The sequence below is a fragment of the Marmota monax genome, unplaced genomic scaffold (genome assembly GCF_021218885.2).
Source record: "Marmota monax isolate L192 unplaced genomic scaffold, Marmota_monax_Labrador192_F-V1.1 WCK01_AAM20220418_F8-fsc00011, whole genome shotgun sequence".
Lineage (NCBI taxonomy): Eukaryota > Metazoa > Chordata > Mammalia > Rodentia > Sciuridae > Marmota > Marmota monax.
In genome coordinates, this window is record NW_026693082.1 from 25134510 (window position 1) to 25152058 (window position 17549).

General features: G+C 37.9%; 2 protein-coding genes across 3 annotated transcripts in view; both read left to right on the plus strand.

The window, feature by feature from the left end:
- Vwa8 (von Willebrand factor A domain containing 8) overlaps nt 1–17549 on the plus strand; it is a 420110-nt gene that overhangs the window by 367478 nt on the left and 35083 nt on the right. The gene's annotated exons all lie outside the window — the stretch shown is intronic.
- LOC124098980 (thyroid receptor-interacting protein 11-like) lies at nt 4003–8578 on the plus strand. Its single transcript, XM_046453929.2, is given in 3 exon segments — nt 4003–7447; nt 7450–7488; nt 7491–8578. Coding segments are annotated over 3 exon segments (3342 nt in total). The 5' UTR covers nt 4003–4584; the 3' UTR covers nt 7931–8578.

Here is a 17549-nt window from a genome sequence, read left to right on the forward strand (position 1 = left end):
AACAACCATTCAGATGTTATAATGATTTTGTCTATAGTTACTCATTGATAGTGTTTTCAAATTGTTATCTAATAGCTTTTATTCAGTACCATTGTTTGCCAGGTGTTTTGCTAGATATTGGATATTAAAAGAAAATGTGGTCTTTCTTCCAGAGAAATAGAATAGAAAGCATCAAAGTGCATTACACATAAGTATTTTTAATTAAATCTTTTCTCCAATTGTATACATAAATATTTATGCATTTGTTTGTACTGGATCTAAATGTGAAGCTTATTTTCTACTTTGGAAGAGAAAAGTTTGAGAAATGCTGTGAGAGAGGGAAATAGACCTAACTCCTAAAGCAATGAAGCATAAGATTCCATGATGGACGTCTGTAAAAGTATGTGGAAAAGGAATGGACTGTTTTACTTAAGAGATTAAGCAAGACTTCCTAGATGTGGCCTTTGAACTGGAACTTGAAACATTTTGGTGTTGACCAACAGAGCTGGGTGGTAAGGCAGGAATGATCGATCTGCCCCCTGGTAGTCTTGGCCCAGCATTGTCAGGCTCTAATAAGCCCCCAGCACTCTAATTTTGATTCTTCCCAGTGCCTGTCAGAGAATAGAAAACACTTATTCTTCCTCAGCATTTGAGGTTTCTCTTCCAACCCACATGATAAATATACTTTACATAAGAATTTCAGCTAAATACTTGTGATCCTTTCTTCCAACATTGCACACATACACACACACACACACATGCACACACATACACAAATAGTACTTTAGATGATTGTGTTATGATTAGGCTTTTGAGGTGTGTTCATTATTCCCTGGCCAATATTAGCACCTAAATATTTATGCACGTAAATGTGTGATTAAATTAGTGTGTTATGGCTTCAACACTGTAAAACCCAAGAGGTTCTCAGAGAAAGACCCCTCTACTTAAGATTAATTTAAGAAGCCTTCTCTTAAATAATCCTGAATCTTGTTTCACTTCAGTCATCTATTTGAATCTATTTTGAGCATCTGTTACCTGTTAGGTACTGTGCTAAGCACTGTACCCAAAAAGATGAAAAAGCTACAGACCCTAGTTGGGGAGACAGAGGGCAGGCAGTGATAGCTGGGATAGTAAATGCTGTGTCTGAGGAAGGAATGAAATGAGAAGAGAGCACACAACTCACTGAAACTTTATACTGGAGCATAAAAGAAACCAGAGACATGGGAAGGGAGAAACTTCAAAAATCATATGAAAAATTTTATGTTAGAGGGGGGCCAGCTTGGCTGGTGGCGACCGCTGGGGGTAAGGGGGGAACACAGGCAGAGAGAGGACAGCATGGTTTATTTTTTTAAAAAAATTGAATTGAATTTGGGGAACGTGTGGAATAGAGAGGGTGGCTCATATTAATGGACCCAGTTAATGGGAAAGTAATTCAGTGAAATCCAACCCCAAATCACTTGGCACATGGTTGAGTTCAGCAGGAATTAGGGATAACCCCTGTACAGGACTTATGTATAAGCACTGTGTGGCAGCCAGCAGACAGTAGATCAGGAACTTATAAAGGAAGTTGCCAGCAGTCATCTCTGATGAATCCCAGAGTGTGACTCAACCACAGTAACTAAAATAGGTGCACAGAAAATTGTGCCTGGAGAAAACAGCCTCCTAATTTCAAGGACAAAGACTCCCATTGTTGTTGCCACCCCACCAGAAGTTCTGGGAAGATGCTAATAAGGGCCACACAGGAACTTCTGCATCCCAGGCTGGGTACCTGGTAATTCATATTAACAGTGGTGGATTGGAAACTTTAGTCCCTATACCCTGAAAGTGGATTTTAATGAAAACCTCAAGATCCATACATCCAGCAGAGATCAGAATCACCTCAACAATAGGGGGCCTCCAGCAAATCTCAAATACCTACCAGAGTTCCAAAGTTCAGCCAAGACTAAACCCCAACTACTGCAACTTCCAGTTTTGAACTCTGCACCACCCCCACTACAGGAATACACCATTTGTTAGCCTCCCTGGTGGATCCCACCCTCTACTGAGAGACTGGAAGCTAAGAGATCCCCCTAGCCACAAGGACTGCAGCTGGTTAGGACACAAAGATGTGGGTCCTAACAACCCCCAGCTCTTCACCCAAGGGTTACAGAGCCAACAATAGATATAAAGAATGCAAACCCATCTCTTTCAAGAGTTTGACCACCTCAGAGGAAACAAGCATTTTATTTCCCATTAAGTTTTTTTTTTTCTGTTTTTACTCATCTCCGTTTTTCCCTTTTTTCTATGTATTCTCCCTAATTTTTTCTCTTCTTTTTTTCCCCTAATTTTTACATGGTTAAAAATTTTAAATTTTTATTGTATTTTTTTTCCCATTTTCTGCAAGTTTTGGTGTATGTGTGTGGGGGGGGGGTATTCTCACTGCGTGAATAGGTTTGAAAATATATATTTATGTAATTTTACTTCATATAATTGCTTTCTTTTGCACCTGTTTATGATTTAGCCTTGTTTTGACTTAGGTAGGATATAATTATATATAGGCTTTAACTGTTTTGATCTTACATTTGCTTATTTGTTTGTATACTGGTTTTTGTCCTTAGTACCATTTCTTTAGTTTCTCCCCACCCCAATACCAAATTTTCATGCTCCCTCTCCTCTTTTTTCTTTTAATTACATATAGTTATTTTTTGTTCTTCCTGCTTTATAGTCAACCTCAGCTACGTATCTCCTGACTCTCTTTTGTTTACTTTTTAACATATTTCAAACCTTTTCTTGCCTTCTTACCCTATTTTCTCTTTACTTAAGAAACTTTAATTCTACTATCTAATAGAATTAGATAGTTAATGTAATTCTTTCCCATTCATGTTGCTGTGATATTGATAGAATACACGACGTAGTAGACACCTGCTGTTTAATTCTTGATTGAGTTCATGATTTTTTATTTTTGGTATTGATGATACTGATGCTCACCTCAACATTCCTATATAGGTGGCAATTATTGCTATAGATGTCAAAGTGGACAGCAGACACTGTACAACTGTTGTTAACAGTAGTGCTATTCCTGGCTCCCACTTCCTGTAAGAGGGACTGGAAAGTGATCGGGACATTTCAAGATCATAGAGTCGAGATCTCACTGTGGAGCAATACTCACAACTCTGCCAAGTAAGTAACAGCAAATCTCACTCCACACATGATGATCTAGCCCCACCTGAGCCTTCACATTACTTCAAGGGCAGAGAATTGGGGAAACAAAACTCTCAAACCAAAAAACAAAAACCAAAAACAAAAAAAACAGGTCTCAAGGAGGAACAATCAGAGGGGCATCTCAGGTTGCACATTGGATATCTACTCATAAAGCAAAAAAAATAACTATCCACAAGAGGACTTAAAAGAGGAAGGAGAATCTATCTAAACTGATGCACAAGTCCAACCAAGACCTCCGAAAACATGAGGAAATAGGCCAAGAAATCTCCTCCAAAATTCAGAATCTCCCAACAAAGGATCCCACAGATATGGAAGTAGATGAAATTTCAAAGGTTATAAAAATGATTATTAAAAATGTTAAACTAAAAGAAGATCTAACCAATGAATGAAGAAAGCTAATATTGGAGATCAAAGACCACTTCAGTAAAGAAATAGAAATATTGAAAAGAAACCAGTCAGAACTCATGAAAATGAAAGACACAAATCACACATCACAGTAGCTCAACTGTGGAACCAACCTAGATGCCCTTAAATGGATGAATGGATTTAAAAAAAAATGTGACATATATACACAATGGAATATTACTCAGCAATAAAGGAGAATAAATCATGGCATTTGAAGGTAAATGGATGGAGTTAGAGAAGATAATGCTAAGTGAAGTTAGCCAATCCAAAAAAACCAAATGCCAAATGTTTCCTTTGATATAAGGAGGCTGATTCATAATGGGATAGGGAGAGGGAGCATGGGAGGAATAAAGGAACTCTAGATTGGCCAGAGAGGGTGGGAAAAGAAGGGAGGGGGCGTGGGATTATAAATGATGGTGGAATGTGATGATCATTATTATACAAAGTACATGTATGTGCAAAAACTTTGTATAAAACCAGAGATGTAGAAAATTGTGCTGTATGTGTATAATAAGAATTGTAATGCATTCCGCAGTCATATATTAAAAAACAAAAAAAAACCATTACCAACAGATTAGATTTCATAGAAAACTTGAGTCCTTGAGGACAGAACTTCAACTTCAGGCCTCCAAGACAGGGTAAAGTGTCTCCGATGGGGATGTTCTGGCGGCCAGCATGGAGGTGGCAGGACCAGCTGGAGCTGGGGGAGTCACTAACTCTGAGGGAGAAGTCACCCAACCAGAGGGCTGAAAGTCCAGGGAGGGAGCAGAGGCCCCGCGGGGGGGACTGAGACCCTGGTGGCAAGTTTCTAGTCAAAGTCCAGGCCAGGCCTCTACCTTTAAGGCAGAGTGCCAAGGGGGCAGGAACCCTGCACTCCCCGGAATTCTGAATGCTTTGGTCATAATTGACCCCTGCAACGCTCCAGGACATTCAGCTGGAAGGTGGATGGTCATAGAGCGGTTTTTGGAGCACAGCTGAGGGCTCTCTGAAGCTCTAGCAATGTTTTTGTGGTTTAGAGGTCTAGCCTTCAGCTTGGGCCAGTTCTTGGGTCAGGTGGGAGGCAGCTTGGCTTCCCCCACTGGCCAAGTCTCCAGCTGCATCATAGATATGCCTGTGGAGGTCTCCAAAGCTGTGGAAGACAGTTCACTTCGTTGTCGAAGAAAGAAAATTGAAGCCACAGAATCAAGGTTGAGATCAGAGAATACAAGACTTAAAAAGTATTGTACTGATCTGGACAAAAAAGATGAAGCATCACAGCTTCAAATAAACCTTCAATCTACAAGTTACCAAAACCAGCTGCAACAGAAACAGGTAGACATCAGCCATCTTCAAGCAAGCCAGATGGCACTACAGGAGCAGATGTTGAGCCTGCAGTCAGCTGCTCAATCAGTACCTTCAGAAGCCGGTGGTGTACCAGCAACCAGCGCACCTCATTCATTCGGTTATGGACTCAGCCAGTATTTGTCACCTTTCCATGACGATGCCAAGGACTTTAGTTACATAATTTCATCACAACAGGAAATAAACAGATTGAAAAATGAAGTTTCAAGACTTGAATGTGAAGTTGGCCATTGGAGGTGTAACACGCAGGCACAAGGAACAAATGAGTCAGATCAAAGTGAAATCAGCAAACTACACCATACAATTAAGGTACTGGAACAAAACTGAAGTCAGGACATGGATCATCACCAACATGAAATGTCCATTTTGCAGAATGCACATCAACAGAAACTGGCAGAGTTAAATCACCAGCATCAACAGGAGTCAAATGACTATTAAGGATGGATTGCAGAACTTGAAAAGCTGTTACACCAAGGTGACTCAGGAGTTACAGTCACTGATGAGTCTCAAGTCTGGGAGATGCAAAACACTATTCAGGTTCTACAAACTGAAAAACTAGAGTCCACAAGAAGAATCAAAGAACTTGAGGATACAATCAAAGTCATAAATAAAAAATTATCTTCTGCAGAACACGACAGAGATGTCCTGAAGAGAGAAAAGGAGCAGCTCAGTGTGGAAAAGAGACAAATAATTGAAGAGCGTGAAACCTTGAAAGTGGAATGTAGTAAATTGCAGCCCTCTGTGATGGAGCAGAGTGATCCTGCTGCAGAAAAGGGAACAATTTCTCCACAGAGTTCATCAGTGGGAGAAGTGTTCAGACTCCAACAAGCCCTGTCTGATGCTGAAAATGAAAGAATGAGACTGAGTAGTTTAAGACAGGATACCAGCCTTGCTGAAGACAATCAGAAACTTCAAATACATGTGCAAGTTTTAGAAAAAGAGAAGTCATTATTGAGTCAAGAAAAGAAAGAACTTCAGATATCACTTTGCAAACTGAGCTGGGAATATGAAGTCATTAAAAGTATGGCTTCAACAGACATGTATTTGAATGCACAAATACAAGACTTAACACTGAACTTGGAGGCTAAGGAGCAAGAGCTGTATGAGAGTATTAACGAAAAGGAAATGCTGATAGCTCAGTTAGAATATCTGTACAATGAACACCGGGAAGCCACAAAGCACATGAATTGGATAATAGATGAGCTATCAAAACAGCAAAATGAAGGAGATGGTCTAATCACGAAATTGAAACAAGATCTAGATGACAAAAAAGAGAGAGTTCATCAATTTGAGGAGGATAAAATGGACATAACTAAAGAGTTGCATGTAGAGAAAGAAAAGTTAACTGAGAGTGCACTGAGCCTCCGTGATTTGCATTTAACCAAGCAGAAGCTTGAAGATAAAGTCGAAGATTTAGTAAATCAGCTAAGTCAGTCACAAAAAAGTAGTTTAAACATCCAGCAGGAAAACCTGGAACTTAAGGAATACATTAGCCAAAAGGAAGAGGAACTATGTAGAGTTTGGAACGAGTTAAGACATGCTGTTAATGAAGACTCTCATTTTAAGGATGACTTGCTTAAAGAAGGGGAAGTCGAAATTACAAACTTGAAGCAAAATCTTGCAGAAGTAGAACAGCTCAATGAAAATTTAAAGAAAGGTGCTTTTGATCTGAAAACGGAAAATGACAAGTTGATTTCAGCATGTGAAGATGTAAGGCATCAGTTGGAAGAATCTATTGCTGGTAACAACCAAATTTCTCTAGAAAAAGACACTATTATGGAGACTCTGAAAAGAGAGAAAGAACAGATACAAGTAGAACTGTGTCAGGCCAAAAAGAGACTGTTGGAAGAGGCAAACAATTACAGGCAGACTATTCAGGAACTCTCAAATGTATGTAATTGGAATACCTCTGTCTTACAGCTGGAACAGGAGCGTGTAGTGCAACTCAGTCAAGAGAAAGACTTTGAAATAGCAGGACTCAAGAAGAATATTGAGCAAATGGTTACTGATCAAAAAGAAACTAAGGAAATATTGACATCTTGTTTAGAAGAACAGAAGCAATTGATGCAACTTATAAATGAGAAAGAAGTTTTTATTGGCCAACTCAAACAAGAAAGTTCAGAACTGCAAAAGGATTTAGATAAGTGTTCTCAGGCCTTAAAACAAAATGAAATTTTAAGGCAGACCATAGAGGCAAAAGACAGAAGTCTTAGCTCCACGAAAGAAGAAAACAGACATCTGCAAGAAGAATTGGAAAGACTTAGGGAACAGCGGAATCGAGTTGGAGCTGTGGCTGAGCCTCAAACCCTCGATAGTATCACAGAACTAGAATCTGAGGTATCTCAACTGAATGTCATCAAGAATCATCTGGAAGAGGAAGTTACACATCATCAAAAGGTCATTGACAATCAAAACCAGAGTCAAATGCAACTACTTCAGTCTCTGCAGGAGCAGAAGGAGGAAATGGATAAATTTAAATACCAGTATGAGCAGATGAAGGCTGCACATATCCAACTGATTTTTAAAAAGACAAGGAAATTAAGAATTTGCAGAAAACCATGGAAAAATAAAAGCCCAGGGGCATGAAGAGAGACAGGACATTCAAACAGAGAATGCTGATAGTTTTCCAGAAACAAAAGTGAAAAGCCTTAATATAGAAAATGGGAGTGAAAACCATGCCATATGTAAAGCCAAAATGGAAAAATTTGTGAAAAGAATCAAAGAACGAATACTTGAGATTCAACTTTGTAATTCAAAGAATGTATCTTTAACCAAACAGATCGATCAGCTGTCTAAAGATGAGGTTGAGAAACTCACTCAAATTATCCAGCAGAAAGACGTGGAAAGACGAGCTCTTTGTGCTAGAATGTCTCCAGTTTCATACACTTAGGATGTCCTTGACCTCCAGCAGCAACTCCAGACCTTCACTATGGAAAGAGAACAAGGATTATTTGTTAGTATCCATTTAACTATTTCAATTGGCTACAAAGTCACTTCAGGTTAAATTCAATTTTCTAGGTGTTAAATATAGCCATTTTGAGTGGGAAGATCCAAAAGTGTCCCCAACATACCCTTGAGACCAGATGAGCAAACTAGGCTTAATAGTTCTTTATCAGGACTTTTTGTTCAACACTGTCCAACTACTAAAACAAAATTACACTTGGAGAGCCCAAATATGAAATTTAGTGGTTCAATTCTAAGATTCTCTTTAAAATTCTTTAATCAAAACTTATCCATTTAACTATTTCAATTGGCTACAAAGTCACTTCAGGTTAAATTCAATTTTCTAGGTGTTAAATATGTCCATAAGGAAAATGGTTTCTACCCGTTAAGTGTGAGTCAAACCAGAAGTCTTAATACATCAGTCATTTCCAATGGAAAAGTTAATTTATAAGAATGTATCATTAAAATCTGGACTGTTTATCTAAACGCTTCTCTGGGTTATCAAAAAGAGTATTTAAAATTAATCTTTTTTTATTTTTGTAAATTAAGATAAAAGATGAATCAAGAGTTTCCAGCTTGAGCTGGGTGAAAGTCGGAGAGGAGAGAAAGCAGATTATGTGGCAGTTGCTTCTCTGACACCCGTAGTTTCTAGAACCATTAAGAACATTTTTATTAAAATTAATTTAGTATGAAACAAATTTTTAAATATAAATTATATTATAATTAAATATAAATTAATATTATTACCTTTAATTTAAATTTATTTTAATAATTAATTTTATGATAGTTTTATTACATTTAATTTAACTTGATTTTTTGATGTAGCACTTAAAATTTTATTTGTATTGCTTTTTAATTTAATAAAAATTTATATTAAATTATAACATAATTTATATTTACAATTTATTAAATTTTATTTAAATTAATTTAATAAAATGTAAAGAAATGAATTTAAATAAAATTTAATATAAATCTGCTTAATTAATATTCATTACATAATTTAATATAAATTTTCATACAATTAATTTTAATGAAAGTCTTCTTAGTGGTTTTGGAAGCTCCAGGTGTCAGAAAGGTATTTGTTGTATGATCTGCTTTTTTCTCTTCTCCGACTTCACCTAGTTTGGGCTGGTAACTTTTGATTTATCTTTTTTCTTAATTAACAAAAATCAAAAAGAGAAGACAAAATACCTGGTAGCTATAAATATATATCATCTTTTCTTCCTTTTTATTTCTTTTTTAAAAATTTTCTCTCAGTTTCAACTTTTTGTTTTTTTACACACAATAATTAAAATACCTAACATAGAAAAGAAGGCAAGAGCACTAAAAGCTGCAAGAGAAAACCATCAGGTCTCATTTAGGAGCAAGCCACAAAGGCTAACTTCTGGCTTCTGAACTCAGATCCTAAAGAACAACAAGGCCCAGAATGAGCTATTCAAAGAAAGCTCTTAAAGAAAAATGTTGTCAGTCAAGATTTCTAAATCCAGCAAAGCTCTTTCAAAATCAATGTAGAAAGAATTGCTTTACATGACATGGATAAGCTAAAAGAATTTATGATCACTGAAGAAGCACTACAAAAAATACTCAAAGATAAACTGCACAAAGATATACCCAAAAAATAACTCCCAAAGCTCCTAAATAGATGATGACCATGAGAAGAGCAACCAACTAAATGAAAATTAAGACAGAATTAAATGTAGTAAAGAAACCAAAATATCAGAAAATTACAAACGCATATTCATAATAACCCTGAATGCATCTGGCCTCAACTCCTCAGTTAAAAGACACAGATTAATGGATTGGATCAAAAAACAAAATTCAACTAAATGTTGTTTGCAAGAACCCCTATCACCAGCAGACAGGTCATCCAAGTATAAAATTAATAAGGATTTTTCTGACTTTAATACTATAAATCAAATGTACGTAATAGACATCTACACACTATTTCACCCCCAAACAGCTGAAATGAATTTACCTTTTTCCAGAAGCTCATGGAATCTTTTCCATTATTGATCATATTTTAAAATGAGTACAAGACGATATTTATTGAGCTCTGCATATAAAATGTGTTCATGAATTTGATGTGCTTTGACAGAAACATGTGTTTTTCCAATAGCAAACAAGTATAAAAATACATCAAAGTATTGCTACAACTGCAGTTCCTAGAACCCATTATTTAAAATCCATTTTTTATTAAAATGTGACTCTATATTTTCAGAAACATGGGTTAATTATAAACCAAAATTTTTCTTGCTATATTTCATGATATTCCCTGTAAAGTATATTTTTAATTTGTTACATTTATGTTCCTCTCAAGAATGCTATAAAGCTACATCACATTTTTCCTTAGAAATAAAATCATATACGTTCAAAGGCTTTTGATGACTATTATTGTGGGACCAAAAAGGTAAAAGGTTATAACTTTCAAATGTCATTTTCTAATTATAGTGAGCAAATCAGAAAGTGATTTCTTTGTATATTACTGGTAGAATCTCTATGAGGGCTTTCAGTAGTACTTCCTTCACCATCTATTTTTGAAATGCACAGAATCTTCTGAAAACCAATGTGGGACTACAACTTAAATGTTCTTGTGTATAGCCATGACAGTGACTGGTACAGAGTTAGCACACAATCAATTCTTAGAGAAGCATGGAAAGAAATACATGGAAAAGATGACTAATTTATATTAAGCACCATTGATCTATTCCCTCTTTTAAAGAAAATATTCTGGGGCTATGAATAAGTGCAGTTCAATGCAACTTAGGTAACAAAGCTTGGCCTTTCTTTAGGCACTAGACCAGAAGTTTTGACTTTTGAAGATCTCAGTAGAATGTTAAGACCCATTTTCAGTTTTAGAAATCATTAAATTATTTAATTGGCATTCAGTAAATTTAGTTTTTCAGTGCACAGACTGAGTTACCTCCACATCCTTTGTGGTGGTGCAAGAAGCATCGTCCTCTCTTGGAAAGCATGCTTCATTCTTTGTTTTGGTCAGTAACTCGGAAAACTGTCTCTCAGCAGGTCAGTGTTACAGAATTGTTTTATATAATGGTTACGTGTACATGTATCTTTGGGAATCTTTCTTGACCCAGAAAGGCATTGCCTTTCAGACCTTTTCCTGCCATATCTCCTAGTGATATATATCTGTAGAGCCAACTTTTACCAAGATGATCTAGGGTTGTGCCTATGTGGTAACCCTTGGCAATGTTACCTATTATTTTTATCACTTACCCCTGTTAGAAAATATTCCCTGTTAGAGAAATCTCAGAGATGGAAGTTCGTTTTGAATCTTTAAGGTTTTCAGGAGTACCCACTAAGACTGCAAGTCCCCTGGGCAGTGTAATACCCAATGGTGTGCAGATAAGCCAGCTCCTCACAGGCCAGTAGGGAGTGTTAACAATGCCGATTTCCTGGGTATAAGCATTTCCTCCAAGGCTGATGACTAGCTACCAAAAGTTGAAAGTCTGCTTGTAAAATTCCTGAATATTGAGCAGTTATCTCTCACAAGCTGGTACAGTTTGGCTCCAGCATGCCACTTGTTGAGAGCCACAGCCGAAGGGGCCCCAGCAAACTTCCAGCTGCCAGCAAACTTCCAGCTGCCGGCTGATGATTGGCTCACAGCGGCCCCAGCAACATCTAGCTGATTGGCTCCTCTGCGGTGATGCTCATTGGGCTGTTTCCCTGCCCTTTCAGACCACGGAGCTGCTCATTGGGGGACTTTTTTGGCTCCGCCCACGTGACCCAGCCAATCGGCCTCAAGAGCAGGAGGATTGTGGGAGGTGGAGAGAAGCTTGTGTGGGAGAGAAAGGCTTGTGGAAAGCCGGTGGTGGCAGTTGAGGCTCTGAGGGTTTTTCCTGAGAGGCTGTTTTGTTTGGCGTGTGTGGTTCTAAAAATAAAGTTAGTTTCTTTTGACAAGTGGCTCCTGATTGTGCCCAGCCAGACTGCGGCATTTGGTGGCTCGCACGGGGAGCGACTGAGGGTAAGTGAAACTGCTCGCCCCTGAGGGCAGGGCGAGAGGATGGGTAGCCATTTTAAGATTCCTCTTTTATTTTGCTTCACTTTTGTTTTAAGTTGCCTGTCCCTGGAGATGAGTGAGACGGAAGAAAAACCGCTCACATCTGAGGAAAAACTATTTACGTCTGAGGAACAGATAGGGAGAAAGGACGGATGCCCATGTCAGGAGGATAGAAAGGCTATAATGACTTTTTGTTGTTCCCTTTTTATTTCATTCTGTCTCGGTTTTGTTTGGCGTCATCTTGTTGGGTTGTATTATAGTAGAAATACGGGCTCAGAAATTAGTAAAAAACAAACTGAAAGAGTGTTAAGTAAATTGTTAGAGGGAGGAGGCATCTCAGTAAAATCAAGAACAATCAGGGCATACATTGATACAATACAAAAATGTAGCCCATGGCTTTTTAAGGAGGAGCTGTTAAATATATCACAATGGAACCATCATGGTGAAGATTTAAAAAGAATAGAAAAGAAAAGCCCAGGGACTCTGCCAGATGGCACATTGCCATTGTGGACGTTCATATCTTGTTTGCTTAGTCCAAAGCCTTCAGTTCAGACAATGGTAGAGGAAGGAGAAGACATAATGATTCAAGTAAAAGAGAAGGTCTCTCAAGTTAGTCAGAGAGGAAAAGATTCAAGTAAAAGAGAAGGCCTCTCAAGCTAGTCAGACAGAGAAAGAAAGTGTAAAACAGAAAAAGCCATCAGGGGGAAAGTTACAACAGGAGACTGCTACTAACATCTTTCTATCACCAGAGGGTGTAAGTGTCCAACCAACAGCACCACCTCTACAGGAGACTGCTACTAACACCTTTCTATCACCAGAGGGCGTAAGTGTCCAACCAACAGCGCCACCTCCATATGCTGGGAGGCCCCCAACCCCCGCAGTTGATAGTTGGGATCCTGAGACAAGATCTCAAATATTAACATGCCCTGTATTTGAGGCAAGAGGGCAGCGATTTTACCAAGTTTTAAATTTCAAAACAGTGAAGCAGCTAAAAGAGGCTGTAACAACCTATGGTCCTCAAGCACCCTTCACTGTAAGCATGGTCGAATCCATTAACAACTTGAACATGACGCCAGCAGATTGGGCTAATATGTGTAAAGCTGTGCTAAATGGAGGACAATACCTGTTATGGAAGGTTGCCAATGAGGAATTTTGCAAGGAGACGGCTAGGCGAAATGCAGCAGCTGGTTATCCTCAGAGAAATCTAGATATGTTGTTAGGAAAGGGACCTTATGAGGATCAGCAGCAACAAATTGCATATGATCCTGGCGTATACGCACAAATTGCTGCAGATGCAATTAAGGCATGGAAGACTTTACAAGGACATGGAGGTTTACAAGGTCAATTATCTAAGGTAATACAAGGAGCTAATGAACCTTATGCTGAATTTGTAGATAGGCTTATTCAAACAGCTACCAGAGTTTTTGGGAATACAGAACAAGCAATGCCATTACTAAAACACCTGGCTTATGAGCAAGCGAATCGTTGGTGCAGAGATATCATTAGACCATGGAAACATGAAGATTTAAACACATATATTAAATTATGTAGAGACATTAATGAACAAGAGCAAGTCGTGGCAGCTGCAGTAAAACAGGCTTTAGATGCCAGAGACATAAATGAACAAGGGCAAATTGTGGCAGCTGCAGTAAAACAGGCTTTAGATGCCAGGCCAAGAACATGCTACAATTGTGAACAAACAGGACATTTTAAAAGGAATTGCCCCATTGGAGGAGGGTTTAACAAAACTAGGTATCAAAGGAGTAGAATACCAGGTATTTGCCCACGATGCCATAGAGGGAGACATTGGGCTAATGAATGCTGTTCTCAAACCACCATAGAGGGTACTCCATTATCAAAAAACGAACAAGGACCAGGTGTTTATCCACGATATCGTGGAGAAAGGCATCGGGCTCCATTGCCAAAAAATGGACAGGGGGGCCCAATGCTCCGGGGCCCAAAACCACAAATATACGGAGCACTGGAGGAACCCAGCAACCCCATCAGGGTAGTGCCCAGGACACATTGTCCATCAGATCCTTCATCAGACAAACCAGAGGGAGCGCAGGGTTGGACATCTGCGACTCCGCCAGAGCAGTACTAACTCCAGAGATGGGAGTTCAAATCATTCCCACAGGGGTGAAAGGACCTCTTCCCAAAGGAACAGTAGGCTTATTATTGGGACGCAGCTCTTCTACTCTAAAAGGACTTATGATAAGTCCTGGGGTAATTGATCCCGATTATGAAGGTGAAATAAAAATTATAGCCAGTTCTCCAAAGGGTATATCAGTAATTTCACCAGGAGATAGAATAGCACAGTTACTAATAATACCCAGCCTACATGATAAATTTTCCAGTCGTACTGTAGAAAGAGGTTCCAAGGGATCAGGCTCCACAGGTGTAGATTGGGCTATGCTTTCTTTAAATTTAGATTCTCGCCCCATGCTAAAACTAAATATTCAAGGACATGAATTTAATGGGCTACTGGATACAGGTGCAGACCTTAGCATCATCTCTCGTCAAGAATGGCCAAAACATTGGCCATTACAACAAGCCACTCAAACGCTTCAAGGCCTAGGAGTGGCGACTAATCCCCATAGAAGTGCAATGGTATTAGATTGGAAGGATCCTGAAGGATGTGAAGGAACTATACAGCCATATGTATTGGATCATCTTCCCGTAAATTTATGGGGACGAGATGTCCTAGATCAATTAGGTTTGACATTAACAAATAACATCAACCAAAATGCACCCACTATTATGACTAGACAAGGTTTTAGGAAAGGAAAAAGATTAGAAAAACAAGAACAAGGTATAGCAGCACCAATACAAATAGATCAAGGAACAGACAGACATGGGTTGGATTTTCAGAAAGGGCCACTGAGACAATAAAAATTACTTGGAAATCAGAAAGACCAGTATGGGTTCCTCAGTGGCCCCTGACTAAAGAAAAGATACAAGCAGCCCATGACCTGGTCAAACAACAATTAGCAGAAGGACATATACAACCTTCTGTATCTCCCCATAATACTCCCATTTTTGTCATCAAAAAGAAATCTGGTAAATGGAGATTATTGCAAGATTTAAGAGCCATTAATAATGAGATGGTTATTATGGGACCTGCTCAATCAGGGATTCCTCAGTTGTCTGCTTTGCCAAAAACCTGGTATGTTTTAGTTATAGATATTAAAGATTGTTTTTTTTCAATTCCAATTCATCCTGAGGATAGTCCACGTTTTGCATTTACTATCCCTGCACTGAATCATGAAGGTCCTGATCAGAGATATGAATGGAAAGTACTCCCTCAAGGGATGGCTAACAGCCCAACTATGTGTCAAATTTATGTTAACAAAGTAATCCAGCCACTTAGAAATCAAAATCCTGAACTACAAATATTTCACTATATGGATGATGTATTATTAGCACACAAAGATAAAAACACATTGCTAGAATGTTATGCCACACTTACAAACTTATTAAAAAATTATAATCTAGAGATAGCAATAGATAAAGTACAATTAAATTTTCCAATTAATTATTTAGGAGTTCTATTATCCTCAACCATAGTCCGTCCACCAACAATTCAAATACGAGTAGATCAACTCAAATCACTTAATGACTTTCAAAAGTTATTAGGAGACATAAATTGGATAAGGCCTTATTTAGGTATACCAACAGGAGAGTTGGGACCTTTATTTGATATCCTAAAAGGTCCATCAGATCCAAATTCACCCCGAATGTTAACGCCTGAAGCAAGAAAGGCATTAAAAATCATTGAAACATATATGGAAAATATGCATTTGGATAGACTTGATATAAGTTTGCCTTTATTATTTATTGTACTATCAACAAAAAATATTCCTACAGGAGTATTTTGGCAAGAAGGTCCATTATTATGGATACATTTATCTTATTCTCCTAACACTATTCTTACTAGGTATCCTGAGGCTGTAGGACAATTAATACTCAAAGGAATAAAAGCAGCAAAGGGAGTGTTTGGAATTTCTCCCAATAAAATTATTACTCCATATACTATGAATCAAATTGATGAGTTAGCTAATGAGTTAAATACTTGGGCAATAATCATGTGCAAATCTAATGTTTCATTTGATAACCACTTACCATCTAATCCTTTATTGTCTTTTTGGTCATTGCATCCTGTAATTTTTCCAAAAATGACAAGAAAAACACCTATCATGAATGCTCCAAATATATTCACTGATGGGTCAAATAATGGTACAGCAGCAGTAGTTACCCCTGATCAAACTTTTACATTTTTAGTACCCAAACAATCAGCTCAAAAGGTAGAGCTTAATGCAGTTTTACAAGCTTTTGTGATGTTTTAAAGATTCTGTATTTAATTTATTTTCTGATAGTCAGTATGTAGTTAATGCTATAGTATCTCTTGAAGATGCTGGTAGGATTTCCCCTTCTTCTACTGTTTTCTCTTTGCTTTCCACTATACAAAGTCTAATCTGGGACAGAAAATATCCATTCTTTATAGGACATATCAGGGCACATACAGGATTGCCTGGAGCCCTTAGTTTGGGCAATGATTTAGCAGATAAAACTACACATGACATACATATTTTCTCTACACTAGAAGAAGCTATAAATTTTCATAAAAAGTTCCATGTCAATGCTAATACTTTACAAAAGCGTTTTAAAATAACTAAGGAACAAGCTAGACAAATAATAAAACAATGTCAAAATTGTGTGACCTTTTTACCACAAGTTAATCTTGGAGTCAATCCTAGAGGATTGATACCTAACCATATTTGGCAGATGGACGTCACACACTTGCCAGAATTTGGAAAATTAAAATATTTGCATGTTACAGTTGATACTTCTTCTGGATTTTTGATGGGCTCCCTTCATGCCGGAGAAAAAACTAAAGATGTTATAGCTCATTGCTTACAAAATTTTGCCACTGTGGGTGTTCCAAAACAGTTAAAAACAGATAATGCCCCTGGTTATACTTCTACCTCTTTTAAACAATTTTGCTCAACATTTGGCATTACTCATATAACAGGAATCCCATACAATCCACAGGGACAAGGCATAGTTGAAAGAGCTCATCAAACTATTAAAATGTACTTATTAAAGCAAAAAGAAGGAATTGGGAAGGGGTATATATTCCCCAAAGATAAACTTAAAATAACCCTTTTTACTCTAAACTTTTTAAATTTGGATTCATCAGGACTTAGTGCTGCAGAAAGGCATATGTGTCCAAAAAATGTACATAAGCCCAAGGTACTTTGGAAGGATATTCTAACAGGACAATGGAAAGGTCCTGACCCAGTAATTGTCTGGAGTCGGGGGTCTGTTTGTGTGTTTCCACAGGGAGAACAGCAGCCGATTTGGATTCCAGAGAGATTAACCAAGGTCCTGACCCAGTGATTGTCTGGAGTCGGGGGTCTGTTTATGTGTTTCCACAGGGAGAACAGCAGCCGATTTGGATTCCAGAAAGATTAACTAAAGCGATTTCTACAGACCAAAAAGAAGATGATTTGGCTCAAATCCATAACAACTGATATCCAAAACTCCAGTTTGGCTATTCTTACATCTGCAACAGAACCAGGATGCTTTTTTCAATATCTATTTTATTATTGCCCTTTGCCATATCATGAAGTTCTATTTTGTTTTTTGAGCTCATACAGACCTA